The sequence below is a fragment of the Lathamus discolor genome, chromosome 5 (genome assembly GCF_037157495.1).
Source record: "Lathamus discolor isolate bLatDis1 chromosome 5, bLatDis1.hap1, whole genome shotgun sequence".
Lineage (NCBI taxonomy): Eukaryota > Metazoa > Chordata > Aves > Psittaciformes > Psittacidae > Lathamus > Lathamus discolor.
This window is the reverse complement of record NC_088888.1, coordinates 112129126-112144355: the sequence shown is the minus strand read 5'-3', so window position 1 is coordinate 112144355 and position 15230 is coordinate 112129126. Positions and strand designations below refer to the sequence as shown.

The following is a 15230-nucleotide window of genomic DNA, read 5'->3' as shown; positions in this document are numbered from 1 at the left end:
ATGGCTCCGGCTCCTTCCTGTGCCCCCACTGTTTATTGCCCCGCTCTGGGGGTCCCGCCATGGGTCCATGGGTCTCACTGCCACCAGAAATCCTCATCCCAGCCCGAGAATTCATGCTCTGCTGGCATCCGGTTCACTGAGAAGCCCTTAAAGTTGGCAAAGGGGGGTCTCTGGTGGGGGGACACAGGGTCACAGCCAGCCCCTCTTGTCCCCCCCAGCAGTGACTCCCAGCCCCCAGCTCACTTCCCGGATGAGCTGCAGGGTGGTCGCCTCCAGCTGCCACAGCAAGAGCTTCCCCCACATCGGGGCCCTGAAACATCTGGGGGGGCAAGGGTGATGGAGGAGCCATGGGGGTGCCCTCAATGCCCTGCACCCCTCTGCACCCCCTTACCTGTACTTCTTGATGCCGTGGATGCCACTGGCTGTGTTCCCCAGGCACTGCCCCTGATGGTGCCTGCAAGAGGATGGAGGGGCGCAGAGCTGGGGGGTGCACCCCTTGTACCCAGGGCACCACTTTGCACACCAGGGTGCAGTGACACACCCGGGGACACCCCCACCATTGTACGTTGGGGTTCAGTGATGTCCTAAGGTGACCCCCCGTACACACTGGGTGCAGCGTTGCACCTGGGGCACCCTACAGCAACCCGGTGCCCCCTGCCCTCACCAGTCCCATGCTGGGTGCCCCCACACCTGCAGAGCTTGCCTATGATTGAACAGCCAGCCTTACTGAGGAAGGCCAGGAAGAAGATGCCATCCAGGATGCGGCTGTAGGTCTGCCAGGGGCCTGTGCTGTGGAACAGAGACCTGGGGGCAGGACGGGGGGTGCAGGTGGGACCTTACATGGGGTCTCAGTCGGCCCCCCTCTGCCACGCTGGCCTCGCCTGCCCACCAGCAGCTCGAAGGTGAGGACACCCAACACCCAGAAGTCGATGGTGAAGCCATCGCCCTCCTGGCTCAGCACCTTGTGCGCTGGGTCCTGCAGAAGGAGAAGCTCTTCCCCCCCTGACACAGCTCCTTGGCGAATCCAAAGTCAAGCTGAGGGCAGCAGCACTGTCACCTCTACAGACCCCCCAGCTCCACTTCACCACTTCTCCACCCTCCCCAGTACCAGCTTCACGTAGCCAGGCTGGTCCAGCATGAGGTTCTCAGGCTTCAGGTCACGGTAGACAATGCCACGTCCATGCAGGTACTGAAGGCCCTCAACCACACAGGCGCAGCAGAACGCGGCCAGTGGGTCCTCCAAGCAGCGCCTGCACAGCAGGGACAGGCGGGTGCACGGCACAATGTGGCATGCGCCATGGCACAGCCTAATGCTCGCTCCAGCACCATACACCTTGCGCAGCTTGGCCCACAGCTCGCTGCCCTGGCAGACCCACAGCAGCAGGTAGACGCACTGCCCACCCCAGAAGGTGCCGAAAAGCCTGCTGGCAGAGAAGGGTCAGTGGGATGTCGGCACAGCCGGTGGCTGCACCACAACGTGCCCATAGTGCCTGTCCTTACCCCACAACGAAGGGGCTGCCGCTGGCAGCCAGCACCCACCGCTCCGTGCACGCCGTGCTCTTACTGCCACGTCCGCACTACCCAGTCCTTGCAGATCCGCTTCAGCGCAAAGACACGTTCCTGGCACCGCACCTGGGCATGGGCAGCGATGAGCACCAGGACAGGCACCAGGACAGGCACAGCCGGGATCCAGGGGACGCAGGGTCCAGCTCTCACCAGCTCAACCCTGCCGAAGCTGCCGGTGCTCAGGACAACGCTGGCCCTGCCATGGCCCCTCCTTGTAGCACACAGCCTCCAGGTCCTCCAGCCGTGTTGGGAATGGGGGCTGCTGCAGGTTTGGGAACCCCCAGCTCCTGTGAGTGGGGACCATGCTCCTGCAGCACCCGCGGCAGCGCCGTGGGGCTGCTGACTCCCAACCTTGCAGGGCTCAGAACTCCCCTGCTCCCCAGGGGCAGCACTGGGATAGACCTTGAAGGCGCCTCAGCACCGGGCTGGACCCCAGAGACCGCCACGGCTCCAGGATGGGCCGTGGGGACATGGCAGCACTCAGAACCCCAAGCTGGACCTCCAAGACCTCCAGCTCAGGAACTGCTGCCTGCCACCTCCACTGCCAAGCGATGTCAATGCCCTGAGGACAGAGTGCCTGGTTACAGGGCAGGATGGCTTGGTCCCCAATTCCATCTCACCTCATCCCATCCCGCTCTCATCTCCAAGGCCCCTCATCCCCATCCCCTCCTACCCCATCCCATTCCACTCACTTCGCAGGATCCTCCAGGCCCAGCATTTCTGTCTCAGCTGCATTCCTGGGGAATGAGGAGCCGGGAGGCTGAGGGTCCAACCCAGCTCAGCCCCCTCCCCAGCACCATGCCTGTGGACCCCATAGCTGCCTGGGGTGGGTGAAGAGTGGGCAGTGGGGACACAGCCCCTTGTGGGGCTGGGATGGAGCCACCTCCAGGTGCTCCATGGTGGGAACCCTCAGGGGGAGCAGTGGCCCCAGCGTCCATCACCACCGACCCCCCACCCCTATGGGGTCTTCCTATTTGCCCCCCCCCACACCCCCCCGGGGGACACTCACAGTTGCATGGGGCAGAGGGAGCTGAGCGCCAGGAAGTCTCTGTAGGGCAGAAGAGTTGTCAGTGGGGCAGGGCTGGGCTGGGGGGTGGCATTTAGGGGGAGAACACAGGGACACCCGCTCCTTGGCCAGGGTGACGCAGGTGACGTCCCTGGGCTTGGCACAAGGCTATCCAGGGGCTGTCCCTGTGCAGAGAAGGGGATTGGGGAATGCATGAGGAGATGGGTTACGGGGAGTACACGGGGGGTGCATGGGGGGCTAGTGCCCAGGCTGGCTGCAACACTGGGCTGCGCAGGGGTGCTTGGGGGTGCACTGGGGCAGCAGGTGCTGGGCACCTACGGCAACAGGGTGAGCTCCCCAAAGTGCTTGCCAGGACCCAGGACACAGATCAGCTTCTCCTGCCTACCTCACACCAATTCACCCGCATTTGCAGCACAGGACATGGGGACAGCCTGAGCAGGGATGGCGTGGCAGGCACTGCTCCTGCCCTGGGGGTCCACAGTGCCATGGGTGCTGCACTCACCTCTCCCTTCAGGATGATGTAGAAGCTTTCCCCTCATCTCCTTCATGGATAATGACATGGCTGGGTTCAAATGTGCACTGCGGGCAGGGATGGGGCAGGAGCAGGCAGGGTGCAGGCAGACCCCAACCCCACCACCACAGGCCTGTCCCATTAGAATCAGGCCCCAGCCCCCAGGGGTGCAGCCACCTGGGATGCGCTCCCCAGCCCCACACAGGGAGCCCCATCTCAGGCGCTCACCCAACTCCTCCATGGCATCCAGCAGCGTGCAGAGGTGGCTGTCAGAGGCATCCTGCAGACAGGGCACCCTGCAGGGAGAGGGGCAGTGCCATGGTCTGCCTGTGCCCTTCCTGAGCCCTGCCTGCACCCCATGAGCTCTGACTGCACCATGCCTGAACTCGGAATCAGCTGGGAAAAGCCAGGGACTGGGAATGGGGTGGAGATGAGACGGGATGGAGGTGATGATGATGATACAGACGATGATGAGGAGAAGGCTGCAGCTGGGCTCTGCAGGCCAGTGCTGGCCAGAGGGTCCAGGCCCCCCAAGCCGGGTGCTGGAGTGCAGGTCTGGGGGTGCTGAGTGCTGCAGGGAACTCACATCACAGGGAGCCCAGGATCTCAGCCTGGCGCTGTGCGGCATTGCTGGCGGCAATGGCACGGTACCGCTGCTGGTCAATCATAGAATCATAGAATAGTTAGGGTTGGAAAGGACCTCAAGATCATCTAGTTCCAACCCCCCTGCCATGGGCAGGGACACCTCACACTAAACCATCTCACCCAAGGCTCTGTCCAACCCGGCCTTAAACATTACCAGGGATGGAGCATTCACAACTTCCCTGGGCAACCCATTCCAGTGCCTCACCACCCTAACAGTAAATAACTTCCTTCTTATATCCAATCTAAACTTCCCCTGTTTAAGTTTTAACCCGTTACCCCTTGTCCTGTCACTACAGTCCCTAATGAATAGTCCCTCCCCAGCATCCCTATAGGCTCCCTTCAGGTACTGGAAGGCTGCTATGAGGTCTCCACACAGCCTTCTCTTCTCCAGGCCGAAAAGCCCCAACTTTCTCAGCCTGTCTTCATACGGGAGGTGCTCCAGTCCCTGATCATCCTCGTGGCCCTCCTCTGGACTTGTTCCAGCAGTTCCATGTCCTTTTTATGTTGAGGACACCAGAACTGCACACAATGCTCCAGGTGAGGTCTCACGAGAGCAGAGTAGAGGGGGGCAGGATCACCTCCTTCGACCTGCTGGTCACGCTCCTTTTGATGCAGCCCAGGATACGGTTGGCTTTCTGGGCTGCGAGCGCACACTGAAGCCGGCTCATGTTCATTTTCTCATCAACCAACACCCCCAAGTCCTTCTCTGCAGGGCTGCTCTGAATCTCTTCTCTGCCCAACCTGTAGCTGTGCCTGGGATTGCTCCAACCCAGGTGTAGGACCTTGCACTTGTCATGGTGGCTCAGAGGCACACAGGGCTGAGCGCTGAGACACAGGAGGGTGTCAGGGTGTTGGGTACATGCAGTGGGTACCCCGTACCCGTGGTGGGGATGGTCCTTACCCTGCATGGTGGCCATGTGCCTGCAGTGGTACAGCAGGGCCAGCTCCCCAAACACATCTCCTGGGCTCAGTTTGTGGAGTGGGCAGCCACACTGGCTCACACTGAGCTGCCCTTCTGTGGAGAGACATGGCAGAGCATGCACACGTGTATGCACACATGCATGCATGCACACACAGGCTGCTCTGCAGCAGGCAGCCTCACACATGCACCCATATCGTGCATCTCCTGCAGTGGGTGCACACTGCAGGTGAGCTCACACCTGTGGACAGCCACATACATGAGCACACCTGCACACATGTGGCCTGCCTCTGCCCTCCCACCTGCCACGATGCACATGGCGGTGCCCTCAGCCAGCACTGTGTCCCCAGGGCCATGTTGGACTGGGGTGAAGCTCTGGGCCAGCACCTCGGGGTAGCCCTCACCCAGGCGCCACAGGAATGGGCTGCGCTCCACTGCTGCTGCGATGAGGCTGAGCTCCCTGGGGACACAGGGACATGGGGACACACAGATCCCCTGGCCCCTGGCCCCTGCTGGCTACCTGGGCAATGTGGGGCTGTTGGGCACACAGAGGGCATCGTCACTGGTGAGGGGCTCGGAGATGATGGCTAGACTGTGGCTGTCTCGCCAGCTGGGGGGTGGCTCCTTGGAACCCTCCTGCAGCATGCTCTGCAGGAATGCCCTCTCCTCCTGCAGCCGCAGCTCCAGCAGCACCTTGTTCATCCCTGCACCCTGTGAAGGGACAGCTCAGCATCAGCCCAGCACAGGGCAGGTGCGTGGAAACAGAAGGGGGATGCCCTCTCAGGTACAGGGTCATGGCCCCACACAGCTCCAAATAACTCTACATGTCCCGACATGACCCCACATATCTGCACCTGTGCTATTGGCTTTGGCAAAGCACATCTGGCCACAGCACAGTGTAGGGAACACAGGACCCCATAGTGCCATGTTCTCAGCCCCTGCAGCACCACAGGAGTATCCCATGGGTGCCCCAGCCCCAAAAAGCCACCCACAGGCTCTGTCCCGGCTGCAGCACAGCAGGCGCCAGGTGCTCTCTGACCTGTGCAAAGGTTGTGCTGCTGGCACAAGGGAGCCACGGGCCTCGGCACAGCCTCTGCCACACCACATGGACGTGGTGGCCTGAGTGCTCTGTCAGACCCTGTAGCTCAGCCCTGCTGCCAACCCCATGCCCGTGCCTACCTGCGCCCCACAGCTGCCGCTGTTCCATCCCAGCCCCACACTGTCTGTAACACGTTAACCAGCACATGTCGACCCGCGCCTGCTGCCACTCGCTACACCCCACTGCACCCTGACCTGCGCCCGTGCCGCGGAGAGCTGGATGGGGACCGGGGCATAGTCCAGCCCTGCTGCACCCTGACCCTGGCTCATGTCACCTCGCAGCACCTCAACGTGGGGGGGCCGCACAGGCAGCGGGGTGCATGCAGGGGGTGCACGGGGGGTGCGCACGGCAGGGCGCGCATCTGGGGGGCGCTCTGCAAGCAGCGCGAGGGACGGAGACGCACCACGTGCAGCGCCGCACACCCCTGCACGCTTCCCACGCAGGCACACAGCGCATGCGCAGCGGGGAGTTCGTGCGGCGCAGATGTGGGGGGCGTGGCCTAACCCCTCCCTCTCCCCGCCCACAGAGTGGCGCTCTAATTGGAAGGGCGTGGTGTAGGGAGGCGGGGCCTGGCGCAGGGGCGGAGTCTGTGGAAGGGGCGGGGCCTATCGGCGGTGCCGGGACCGGACCGCAGCGGACCGGAGCGGCTCCGGCAATGGCAGCGGCCGCCCGACGGGGCCCCGTCCCCGGCGGGGAGAAGCGGATCCTGTGCGTGGGGCTGGTGTGCCTGGACATCATCAACGTAGTGGAGGCATATCCTTCCGAGGACTCCGACATCAGGTACCAGCGGGCGGGCTGCGAGGGGCGCAGCTCCACTGCGAGCTGCCGAGGTCCCTCTTGGGTCTGTCCCGGTGCCCACGGCCCATGGCCTTGCAGGTGCATGTCGCAGCGATGGCAGAGGGGCGGGAATGCCTCCAACTCCTGCACGGTGCTGGCGCTGCTGGGAGCCCCCTGCGCCTTCATGGGCTCGCTGGCCACTGGGCCCGCTGCTGAGTGAGTGGGGAGCGGGATGGGGGTTCCGGCCCGCCGGCGGGGCCCTACTCTGACACTTCCACCGGCCCTTCTGCATCTCTCCTGCTGGCAGCTTCGTCCTGGCCGACCTGCGGCGCTACGGGGTGGACGTGGCCCATGTGGTGCCGCAGCCCACCAGCTGCCTGCCCACCTCCATTGTCATCGCCAGCGCCAGCCGGGGCACCCGCACCATCCTGCACGCCTGCGGGTGCGTGGCGCCCCTCACCCCACTCTCTGTCCCCCAAGTTTCATTGTGGCGGATTTCCGGCGCCGGGGTGTGGATGTGACGCATGTGGCCTGGCAGCCCCGTGGGGACGTGCCCTGCGCCTGCTGCATTGTCAGTGTTGCCAATGGCACCCGGACCATCGTACTCTACGACACGTAAGGGCCCCATCACCTGGCAGGCATCACTCTGCTCGGCCTGGCACCTGGGGCCTCCCCTGCACCCTGAGATCACACAGTGCTCAGCCCCAGGATGCAGCTCTGCTGGTGCCTGCCAGGGCTACTGCTTCCAGATCAAGTGATTCACCATAATCCTGCACACGCAATGACTGTCAATCGTCCCACAGCTCCTGATTGTCCCCGTGCCATTGCCGTGATTGGCGGTGGTGTTCTTTGGCCAAGGCTGTGGTTCCTTGGCTGTGGCCGTGCCTGCAGGGTGAATGCAGCCCTTACCCCGGTGCATGCTGGCCACACTCACGGAGAGCTGTGGTGGCCGGGGATGATGGGCATCGCACCGTTGCACTGCCCTTTGAGTCCATGTCAGGGTCCCACTGTACCATCATTAATGATTAATGATTCACGCGGATCGTGGCATCCCATGGGGAACTCTGCCCCGGGGAGCACCGAGCCCTTCACCCCCAGCTGGGGGTCACCTGGGGCCACCCCACACTGTTGCTGGCATCCCCCCCCCCGCCTGACCCCCGATTTGCAGGAACCTGCAGGACGTGACGGCCCGCGACTTTGAGCAGGTCGACCTCTCCCAGTACAAGTGGATCCACTGGGAGGTGAGCCCGGGGCTGGGAAGAACTGGGGCATTTGGCGTTGGGCAGGGGGCATCCCGGGGCCGGGGGTTCCGTGACTGAGGAGGTGATCCCTGGGTCAGAAGGGGAGAACCAAGTGTTGGGGGAGGGACATCCCAGGGCTGGGCCGCACACTCCGGGGCTAGGCTGGACCTCCTGGTGCCGGTCGGGGGGAACTCCCCCCGATGCCGGTCGAGGTACCCTGGGTGTGCCCTAAGCAGGCATTGCGCGTCCCCGCAGGCCCGTAACGCGGCGGAGCAGGCGGTGATGATGCAGCGGGTGGAGCAGCACAACCGGGCCCGGCCGCCAGAGGACCGGGTCCGCACCTCGGTGGAGCTGGAAAAGCCGCGGGAGGAGCATTTGCTGCTGATGGGGCTGGGCGACGTGGTGCGGGGCAGGGCTGTCGGTGGGACGGGGCAGGGCTATTGGCCGGGGACGGAGTTAGGGACGTGGCCACCGGCCCTGGGCAGGGAGGGGCGGCAGGAGTTGGGGCGTAGGTACCGGGCGCGATGGGGATGGGGGGGGCAGCGAGGGGCAAGAGGTGCATTTGGGAGCAATGGGGTGCAGGCGGGGGGGAGGTGGGGGTGGGTGGTGTTACTGTCTGTGCAAAGGTATGGCAGTGTGGGGTCCAGCTGAAGTCTGGAGTGCAGCTGGGGTCCAGGAGGGATAGTCGGGGTCAGGAGAGTAGCTGGGAGAGCAGAGTTGAGGGGGCAGTCGCGGTGCTGGCAGAGCAGCGGGTGCTGGGGGTGTTGGGGTGTCCCCCCCCCTCAGCCCCTCTCCTGCAGGTGTTCATCAGCAAGGACTTGGCCCAGCACTTTGGGTACCGGTCGGCCCCTGAGGCGCTGCAGGGGTTGCGCAGCCGCGTCCAGCCAGGGTATGGGGGGTTCAGGGGTGCTGGTTGGGGCAGGGAGGGCTCGGCTGCACCCCACACCCACCCCTCCGCCCCCCAGCGCCACACTGATCTGTGCCTGGGCCGAGGAGGGTGCCGACGCCATAGGGCCAGGTGGGGAGCTGGTGCACTCGGATGCCTTCCCCCCAGAGACCCTCGTGGACACATTGGGGGCCGGGGACACCTTCAATGCTGCTGTCATCTTTGCACTCTCGGCAGGTGAGTGCGTGGCGCAGCCACAGCATGGCCATGGGTCACCATGGCCACAGCACAGCCACAGCTCAGCTTGGCCCGGCCTGGCCTAGCAGAACTGACCTCCCCATTCCCCAGGGAAGACCCTGCAGGATGCCATTACCTTCGGCTGCCGCATTGCAGGCAGGAAATGTGGGATCCAGGGCTTCGATGGCATCGTTTAAGCTAAGCACCCATTCCCATGCCCTGCCTCACGCCACTGCCCCCACATCCAGCACCCACCACCCCACTGCCAATAAATCCCCGCACTGACCCATGGCCTTCTCCTGCATTGATCCAGGTGAGCACTGGTGGCAGTGCCTGTATTTCTCTGTCCTGGCATGTTACAGGAGCAAACAGTGTAACCCTGACACTGCTGCAGGATGGGGGACCCCCCATGCTAAGTGCCCTGAGTGGGGCAGGGAGCAGCCCTGTCCACAGCCCTGCTCCCTACCCCTCCCTGGGGTCCCCCAATACTAGGGCTACCTCTGCCTCGGGGGCTTCAGGCTCAGGAGCTTCAATCTTGTGGGCGTTCTCTGCCTCCATGAGTCCAGCATCAGGGGATTCAGCCTGCGGTGTTTCAGCCTGCGGTGCTTCAGCCTGAACAGTTTCCTGCCCCTCTTCCTGCTTCTCTGCTGGCCCGAGTTCAGGGCCATTCACCCCCATGTTCCCCTCAAGCACCTCTGGTTCCCTGGGATGTGGCAGGAGGGGTGGCCCTGGGGCTCCCTGGCCTTGGCCAGGTGACAGCAGCTGCTTAGGGGCGTCAAGCAGCAGCTCAGGGGGGTTGAGGAGCCCATCCCTGCTCATGTCATGCTTCTCCAAGGCTTGGTCCACCAGCACAGCCACCTATGGGGACAGGGATGGGGTGAGGGCCCAGCCCCGGGGCGCTGTGAGGTGCAAGGGGCCAGTCCCATGGGATGTACCGTGTCAAGGTGTGGCTGCCCGCCATTCCGCTGTGCCAGCACTGTGCCCAGCAGCTGCAGCAGCTCCAGCCCATCCAGATGCCCATTTCGGTCGTGGTCGTGCAGCACAAAGAGGTAGAGCAGGACTGTGGGGCACAGGTCACAGTGGGGCTGGGGCTGCATTCCTGCCCCTATTGGACCCACAATACCCTACTGCCGCACAGCCTTACCCTGCTCCCGTGTCAGAGCCTCCACATCCTGCTCCAGCATTGCCAGGCTCTGCACTGTGCTCTGCAGCAGCCTGGGGACAGTCGGGCTGTAAGTAGGCACACACCACCCCTGCCCCACAGCATGCCCTGTGGCCAACCCAGGGCTGCTGCATCCTACAGCTGTCCCCAGGAGCACCCTGTCCCACAGCCAGCTGGGTGCTGCCCATGCCCCTCACCCACCAGTTGACCCCCACCCGGATGCACAGCCCCCAGTGCCATGGAGCTCCTACGGGGCTCCCATGGGGTAGGGACTCACAGCAGTGTGGGCAGCTCCAGGCTGAATGGGTCAAAATCAGGATCCAGCCTCATGGCTGCAGGGTCCTCAGGCCTGCCCAGGAGAGACGGGTGTTACCTGTATCCCTGGGGTGGAGGGCACAGTGCCTGCCCTGGCCTGGCCTAACGTCCTCACACAGCATCCCCTCCATCCGTGCCCCCCACAGCCCTGTATCAACCCCAGCGACCCTCATCCCTGACTGGATAACCCCAGGACCACCCATTACTGTGCATCAAGTCTGTACCTGTGCACCCAAACCTCACCTGCGCGTTCTCCTCACACATGAACCCTCCCCCTTACACCCCCTCATTCGTACCTGTGCCCCCCGCCCTGCGGGGCACCCCGTGACCCCGGGAGCAGCAGCAGCAGCAGCAGCGCCAGCACGTTCCTCATCCAGCCACCCGAGGCTACAGCCGGGGGAGCGGCGCAGGGTGAGCGCCCCTGGGGGAGGGCACAGTCACGGCCCCGTCCACCCGTCCCGGAGCCCCCCGGTACCGCCAGGCCCCCTCCCCTGCCGGGAGGGAGCGGCAGCCGTGGGAGGGGCGGGGAGCTCCGGAGAGCGTCCACCGGGTCCAGCGCGGCGAGGCCACGCTGGCACCGGGCAGGGGGTGGGAGCGCTGGGCGGTGCACGGCGTACACCGCCTGCGCTGCCCACACACACGCAGCCCGTCCCGCCGTGAGGAGCACGCAGTGCAGCCCCCAACACCCCACGGTGCTCCCGCACCGCCCGCCCGCCCAGCCTGAGGCCGAGCAGCTGACACGTCCCCCGCCAACGGCACCGGTCGGACCGACCCTTCCGCCCGCCGACCGTTCGCCGGTACCCGCGGGGTGCGCCCGGCCCCGCGCCGCCGGCAGCGCAGGGGTTAACCGGCACCCGGCGCCTGTGCCAGCACCAGAACTGCCCCGGCCGTGACACGCTCCCGCTCCGCGGCGGCCGGGCCACGGCGCACGGCAGCGCTACAGCGCCCGGCTGTCCCCTGGGGGCGTGGCCACACCCCATTGGGGGCGTGGTCACACTTCATTTGGGGGCGTGGCCATACTCCTTTGGGGGCGTGGCCAGGGCTTTCGGCAACCTCCCCCGCCGCGCTGCTGCGCCCCTGCGCGGAGCCCGCCCGCTCCCCCCGGCAGGCACGGACGCGGCAGCGCTGCTTTCGCCCTCCAGTTTTAATAGCGGCGGGGGGCACGGGGACCCCTCTTTGCCGGGGCCCGCACCACGTGGCCGCCAACACCGTCCCCGGGCTCCCCCGTTCACACCCCGAGCGCCAGCGCCGGGGCTGGTCCCTCATCCTCTTCACAGTCTGCATGGGGTGGGCCCGGCCCGGCGGAGTCTGCCCAGACCCGGGGGCTCATCCCGGACCGGGGGTCTACAGGAAGCCCGGGAAGGCGAGCTGCAGCAGCAGGATGGCAGCCACGATGAGCCCGGCACACAGCAGCAGGAGCAGCCAGACAGGGAGGGAGCCTGTGGAGCAGAGCGGGGTGAAGGCAGGTGACCACCATCCGGCCTGGAAGATAACGCCCAGTGCCGCAACAGCCCCCCCAACACCTACGTCGGCTGGGCAGAAGGTGCAGCTTGCAGCGGCTGTCAACAGCCACGCTGAGCAGGGCGGCCTCGTTCCCTGCCAGCAGCTCCTGTCCATGCCGACTCTCAGGGACGAAAGCCACGTCTGTCACCACGATGCCATGGGCCTCCTTCACATAGTACAGCCTCTACAGGGAAGAACAGTACAGCCCGGGAAGGGAGGGGGCTGCTGTGGCTGCCCCTGTACCCATCCCCATCAAGCCCCACTGCTCTGCAGCTCACCTGCAGTGAGAAGGCGATGTGGATGGCAACAGAGCCTGTCACCGTGCCTAGTCCCAGGAAGGTACCTGAGTCACTGCAGGGGGTCAGACAGTGAGTGGGAGCTGCCACAACCCCCACCCCATGCCTGGCCAGCCCTGAGGTACCTTATGGAGAGGCAGGAGATGACCTCAGTGCCACAGGGCCGGGTGAGCAGTGGCAGGAAGCTCTTCCCATCCCACTTGGTAAGGTAGCAGGGTGGGGGGCGGCGCTCCCGCTTGTGGGGCACCTGAACAGTGTAGAGCCGCAGTGCCTCAGCATTGTCCTCCACTGCCCCAAACCTGCCATGGGAGAGTGAAAGGTGCATCAGTTGCCACGGCCAACAGTGACACCTCCATTCCCTTCACATGGGGCTGCAAGGGGGACTTCCGCTGCCAGCTCCCCACGCTCACCGGCAGGCCTGGTAGCGGTAAGCCTTGTCAGGGATGCCAGGCAGGTTCTCGTTCCAGCACAGCCCCATCACCAGCTGGTCCTGTTGCCACACGCAGCACTGGAAGTCCCGTCCCGCTGTCACCACCTGCACGCAGAAAGTGCAGTTGGATGAGGAGAGCTCTTCCCACAGGGCCAAGGAGACATCCGATGCCCACCTTGTTGTCAGGGCCCAGCGCAATATCTTCGATCTCCCCGTCATGGGCTTTGAACTCCAGTGTCTTCTTCATGCTGGGGAACTGCAAGGGCAGAGCACACACTGGAGCTGTGTCACACAGGCGGGGACCCATGGCAGCCCCAGAATTGCTGGGGGGAAGATGCAGCACTACAGAGCCACAGGCACTGCTGATGCGGCACTGCTGGGGCCAGGCCTTCCCCAACAGGCACACAATACTGGCATGGTAATATTCAACCTCAGCTCCCCTCGCCTACCTCCCAGAGACGGAGGAAGCCATCAGCACCACCAGTGACAAGCAGCGAGCAGTCTGCATTGAACCTGACAGCTTTCTGCAAGGCGTCGGGGCTGAAATCTGTGCGGACGCTGTGCAAACTCTCTACCGTCACCTCGCTCGTCTGATTCTGTGTCTCATCTTGCTCCAGCGGGCTGGGGCCCTTCCGCTTCCGCGGCCCCTTCTCCTTGCTGCCTGTGGCGGGGCAGATGACACAAAGCCCTGACACAGCTGTCCCACAGGCCCGGGAGAACAGGGGCAGGCCAGGGAGGGTCCAGGTCACTGCCCCATCCCCAGAGCGCCCCACAGACCATCCCACTCCACCCACAGCAGGTGCTGTCCCTGCCCCCCCGGGGAGCAGCGGGCTCTCACCGTTATGTCCGGCCGCGGGCTCGGGCGCCCGCAGGCTGAACCGCAGGATGTGGCAGCTGGCGTCCTGTCCTGCTGCAATGATGTCGTCGGCCAGCGCCATGGTCATGGTGGCGCGGGTCTCGGTGTCGTGCGAGTGCAGCAGGGAGGCGCTGAGCCTTCCGCCGATCTGCTCCAGCTGCAGGAAGTGCTGCAGGACGGTGCAAGGCCTCAGACCAGGCGCCGCGGCGGGGACCTGCCCACGCCGCGGCCGGCTCCGCGGCCTCGGCCCCCGCCGGGGCCGCTGCCCCGTCCACCGCCGCGCCCAGCCGCGGCAGCCCCTGCTCCCCCCGCCCGCCCCCCGTGCTCCCGCTACGCCGCACCACGCCATTGCGGATGCCGGTCTTGGCGGCGCCGCCGCCGCCAGCGGTGATGGCGAGCGGCCGCCGCGGGTGCAGCCGCACGGTGTAGAGCGGGAACGGCGCCCGGTACAGCTCCACCGGCCGCCGCGGCGCCATGGTTGCGCCCCACACGTCAGCTCACCGCCCCCGCGCTGCGTCACGACGCCACGGGCACGCACGCCCCGCCCCACATAATGGCTCCACCCCTCCGAGCAGGACCCCGCCCACCCAGCGGCTAGCCCCGCCCCCAACAAACCCCGCCCCGACGCAAAGCCCCGCCTCCTGCGGCCCTAGCCCCGCCCCTTGTCGAACAAGCCCCGCCCACCCGTGTCCGAGGGGGTGCGCGTTGCGTGCCCCACGGAGGGTTGGGGGCTGCCCCCCTGCAGCGCAGCCAAGCAGCAGCCCCGTACCCCCTGGCCCGGGGCAGCAGAGCCTCCCCAAGCCCCTCGTCGGTCCCCCTGTGCTGCCCAGCGGGGCTGTCCCAGCAGTCGCGGTTCCCTCATCCAGCCGCACAGCCGCAGCGGAGCATCCGCAGCCCCACAGGCACCCGGAATAGGGGTCCCTGCTCAGCCTTGCCACCTCCGCATGCACCCACAGAGCCCCATGGGCAGTGGAGGTGGTGGGGTAGCCAGGTCGCCCATGGGTTCCCCCAGCTCCAGGACTCCCTGTGGCCTCTCTTTGCTCCCCCTCAATGCAGCCTTGACCTGGCTGCCCCCAGAGGGTCCTCACCGTGCTGCAGCGTGGGGTGGAGGGGTCCATGGGTGCACTGTGATGGCCCCCATTCCACAGGTAGCGCTGTGGGCCTCACATGAGGTTGGGGCCCAGCGTGACCCCATGTGAGTGCACTGGCTGGGGCTCAAAGCCTGCTGTGGGGCCTCACCGTGGGGCTAGTGGGACTCCAGTGGGCAGCCACAGCGGGGGAGGGCGGGACAGCCGGAATCCTCCTGCTCCTGGTGCCAAGGAGGGGGACGCGAGGCGCCCGCCCAGGCGAGGCTGCAGGTCAGGCTCTGCCGGGAGGTACCGGGGGGATGCAGCAGAGCTCCCCGGGCACCCGGCCCACCAGTGCTGCACAGCGCTGAGGCACAGGCGGAGACTGCCAGGGGCAGCATGGCCGAGACAGGCGGTGGTGGGCATGGAGCGGGGTTGTCCGCCCTGCACAGCTGCTCCCCAGCCTCTGCCTGCTCCGGCCCCCGCGGGACGGGGAGAGGCACCCAGCACTGCAGGGCAGGTGCAGGCAGGGTCCCGGGCCCCCCCTCTGCCCACCTGGAGAGCTCCATGGCTGCAGGACAGGTAAGGAGCCGACCGAGCACAGGAGCAGGACCCCCAGGCCCCACGTGTGGCGGCAGCACCAAGGGCACTGGGGAAATCTGGGGGTCTGCCATGGGGAGGGGGAGCGTGTCA

The 15230-nt window shown here is 65.6% G+C and overlaps 4 protein-coding genes across 9 annotated transcripts; 1 reads left to right on the top strand and 3 right to left on the bottom strand.

Moving 5' to 3' along the window:
* Window positions 1-6008, bottom strand: LOC136015969 (cGMP-dependent protein kinase 1-like). Its single transcript, XM_065682620.1, is given in 22 exon segments — window positions 1-170; window positions 244-319; window positions 392-454; window positions 691-804; window positions 882-972; window positions 975-1035; window positions 1109-1421; window positions 1501-1553; window positions 1555-1632; window positions 1717-1753; window positions 1755-1917; window positions 1969-2128; window positions 2576-2720; window positions 2722-2757; window positions 2912-2970; window positions 3051-3130; window positions 3133-3174; window positions 3339-3400; window positions 3696-3769; window positions 4436-4764; window positions 4971-5128; window positions 5189-6008. Coding segments are annotated over 22 exon segments (2472 nt in total). The 5' UTR covers window positions 5371-6008; the 3' UTR covers window positions 1-74.
* A 331-nt stretch (window positions 6009-6339) lies between these two features.
* On the top strand, window positions 6340-9193 carry KHK (ketohexokinase). 4 transcript variants are annotated; one of them, XM_065682056.1, is made up of 8 exons: window positions 6340-6547; window positions 6644-6760; window positions 6852-6986; window positions 7713-7785; window positions 8041-8187; window positions 8586-8674; window positions 8751-8908; window positions 9020-9193. In XM_065682056.1, the coding sequence occupies exons 1-8, from the start codon at window positions 6423-6425 to the stop codon at window positions 9103-9105; spliced, it is 930 nt and encodes a 309-aa protein (XP_065538128.1). In that variant the 5' UTR covers window positions 6340-6422; the 3' UTR covers window positions 9106-9193. The 4 variants fall into 4 exon arrangements, with proteins under 4 accessions (XP_065538128.1, XP_065538129.1, XP_065538127.1 ...); XM_065682055.1 differs by lacking the exon at window positions 6852-6986 and adding an exon at window positions 7025-7159 and having other exon boundaries at window positions 6344-6547; XM_065682057.1 differs by lacking the exons at window positions 6852-6986; window positions 8586-8674 and adding an exon at window positions 7025-7159 and having other exon boundaries at window positions 6342-6547.
* A 19-nt stretch (window positions 9194-9212) lies between these two features.
* Window positions 9213-11359, bottom strand: CGREF1 (cell growth regulator with EF-hand domain 1). Of its 3 annotated transcripts, none has more exons than XM_065682060.1 (6): window positions 11158-11359; window positions 10682-10806; window positions 10348-10419; window positions 10053-10123; window positions 9844-9968; window positions 9213-9766 (listed from the first exon to the last, which is right to left on the bottom strand). In XM_065682060.1, exons 2-6 carry the CDS (start codon window positions 10756-10758, stop codon window positions 9371-9373), a joined length of 741 nt encoding a protein of 246 aa, XP_065538132.1. In that variant the 5' UTR covers window positions 10759-10806; window positions 11158-11359; the 3' UTR covers window positions 9213-9370. The 3 variants fall into 3 exon arrangements, with proteins under 3 accessions (XP_065538132.1, XP_065538133.1, XP_065538131.1); XM_065682061.1 differs by lacking the exon at window positions 11158-11359 and adding an exon at window positions 11090-11128; XM_065682059.1 differs by lacking the exon at window positions 11158-11359 and having other exon boundaries at window positions 10682-11048.
* Window positions 11360-11511: 152 nt separating this feature from the next.
* On the bottom strand, window positions 11512-13989 carry PREB (prolactin regulatory element binding). The gene is made up of 9 exons (XM_065679242.1): window positions 13812-13989; window positions 13453-13639; window positions 13064-13275; window positions 12790-12870; window positions 12595-12719; window positions 12310-12483; window positions 12167-12239; window positions 11913-12072; window positions 11512-11824 (listed from the first exon to the last, which is right to left on the bottom strand). The coding sequence occupies exons 1-9, from the start codon at window positions 13944-13946 to the stop codon at window positions 11730-11732; spliced, it is 1242 nt and encodes a 413-aa protein (XP_065535314.1). The 5' UTR covers window positions 13947-13989; the 3' UTR covers window positions 11512-11729.
* Window positions 13990-15230: the final 1241 nt, after the last annotated feature.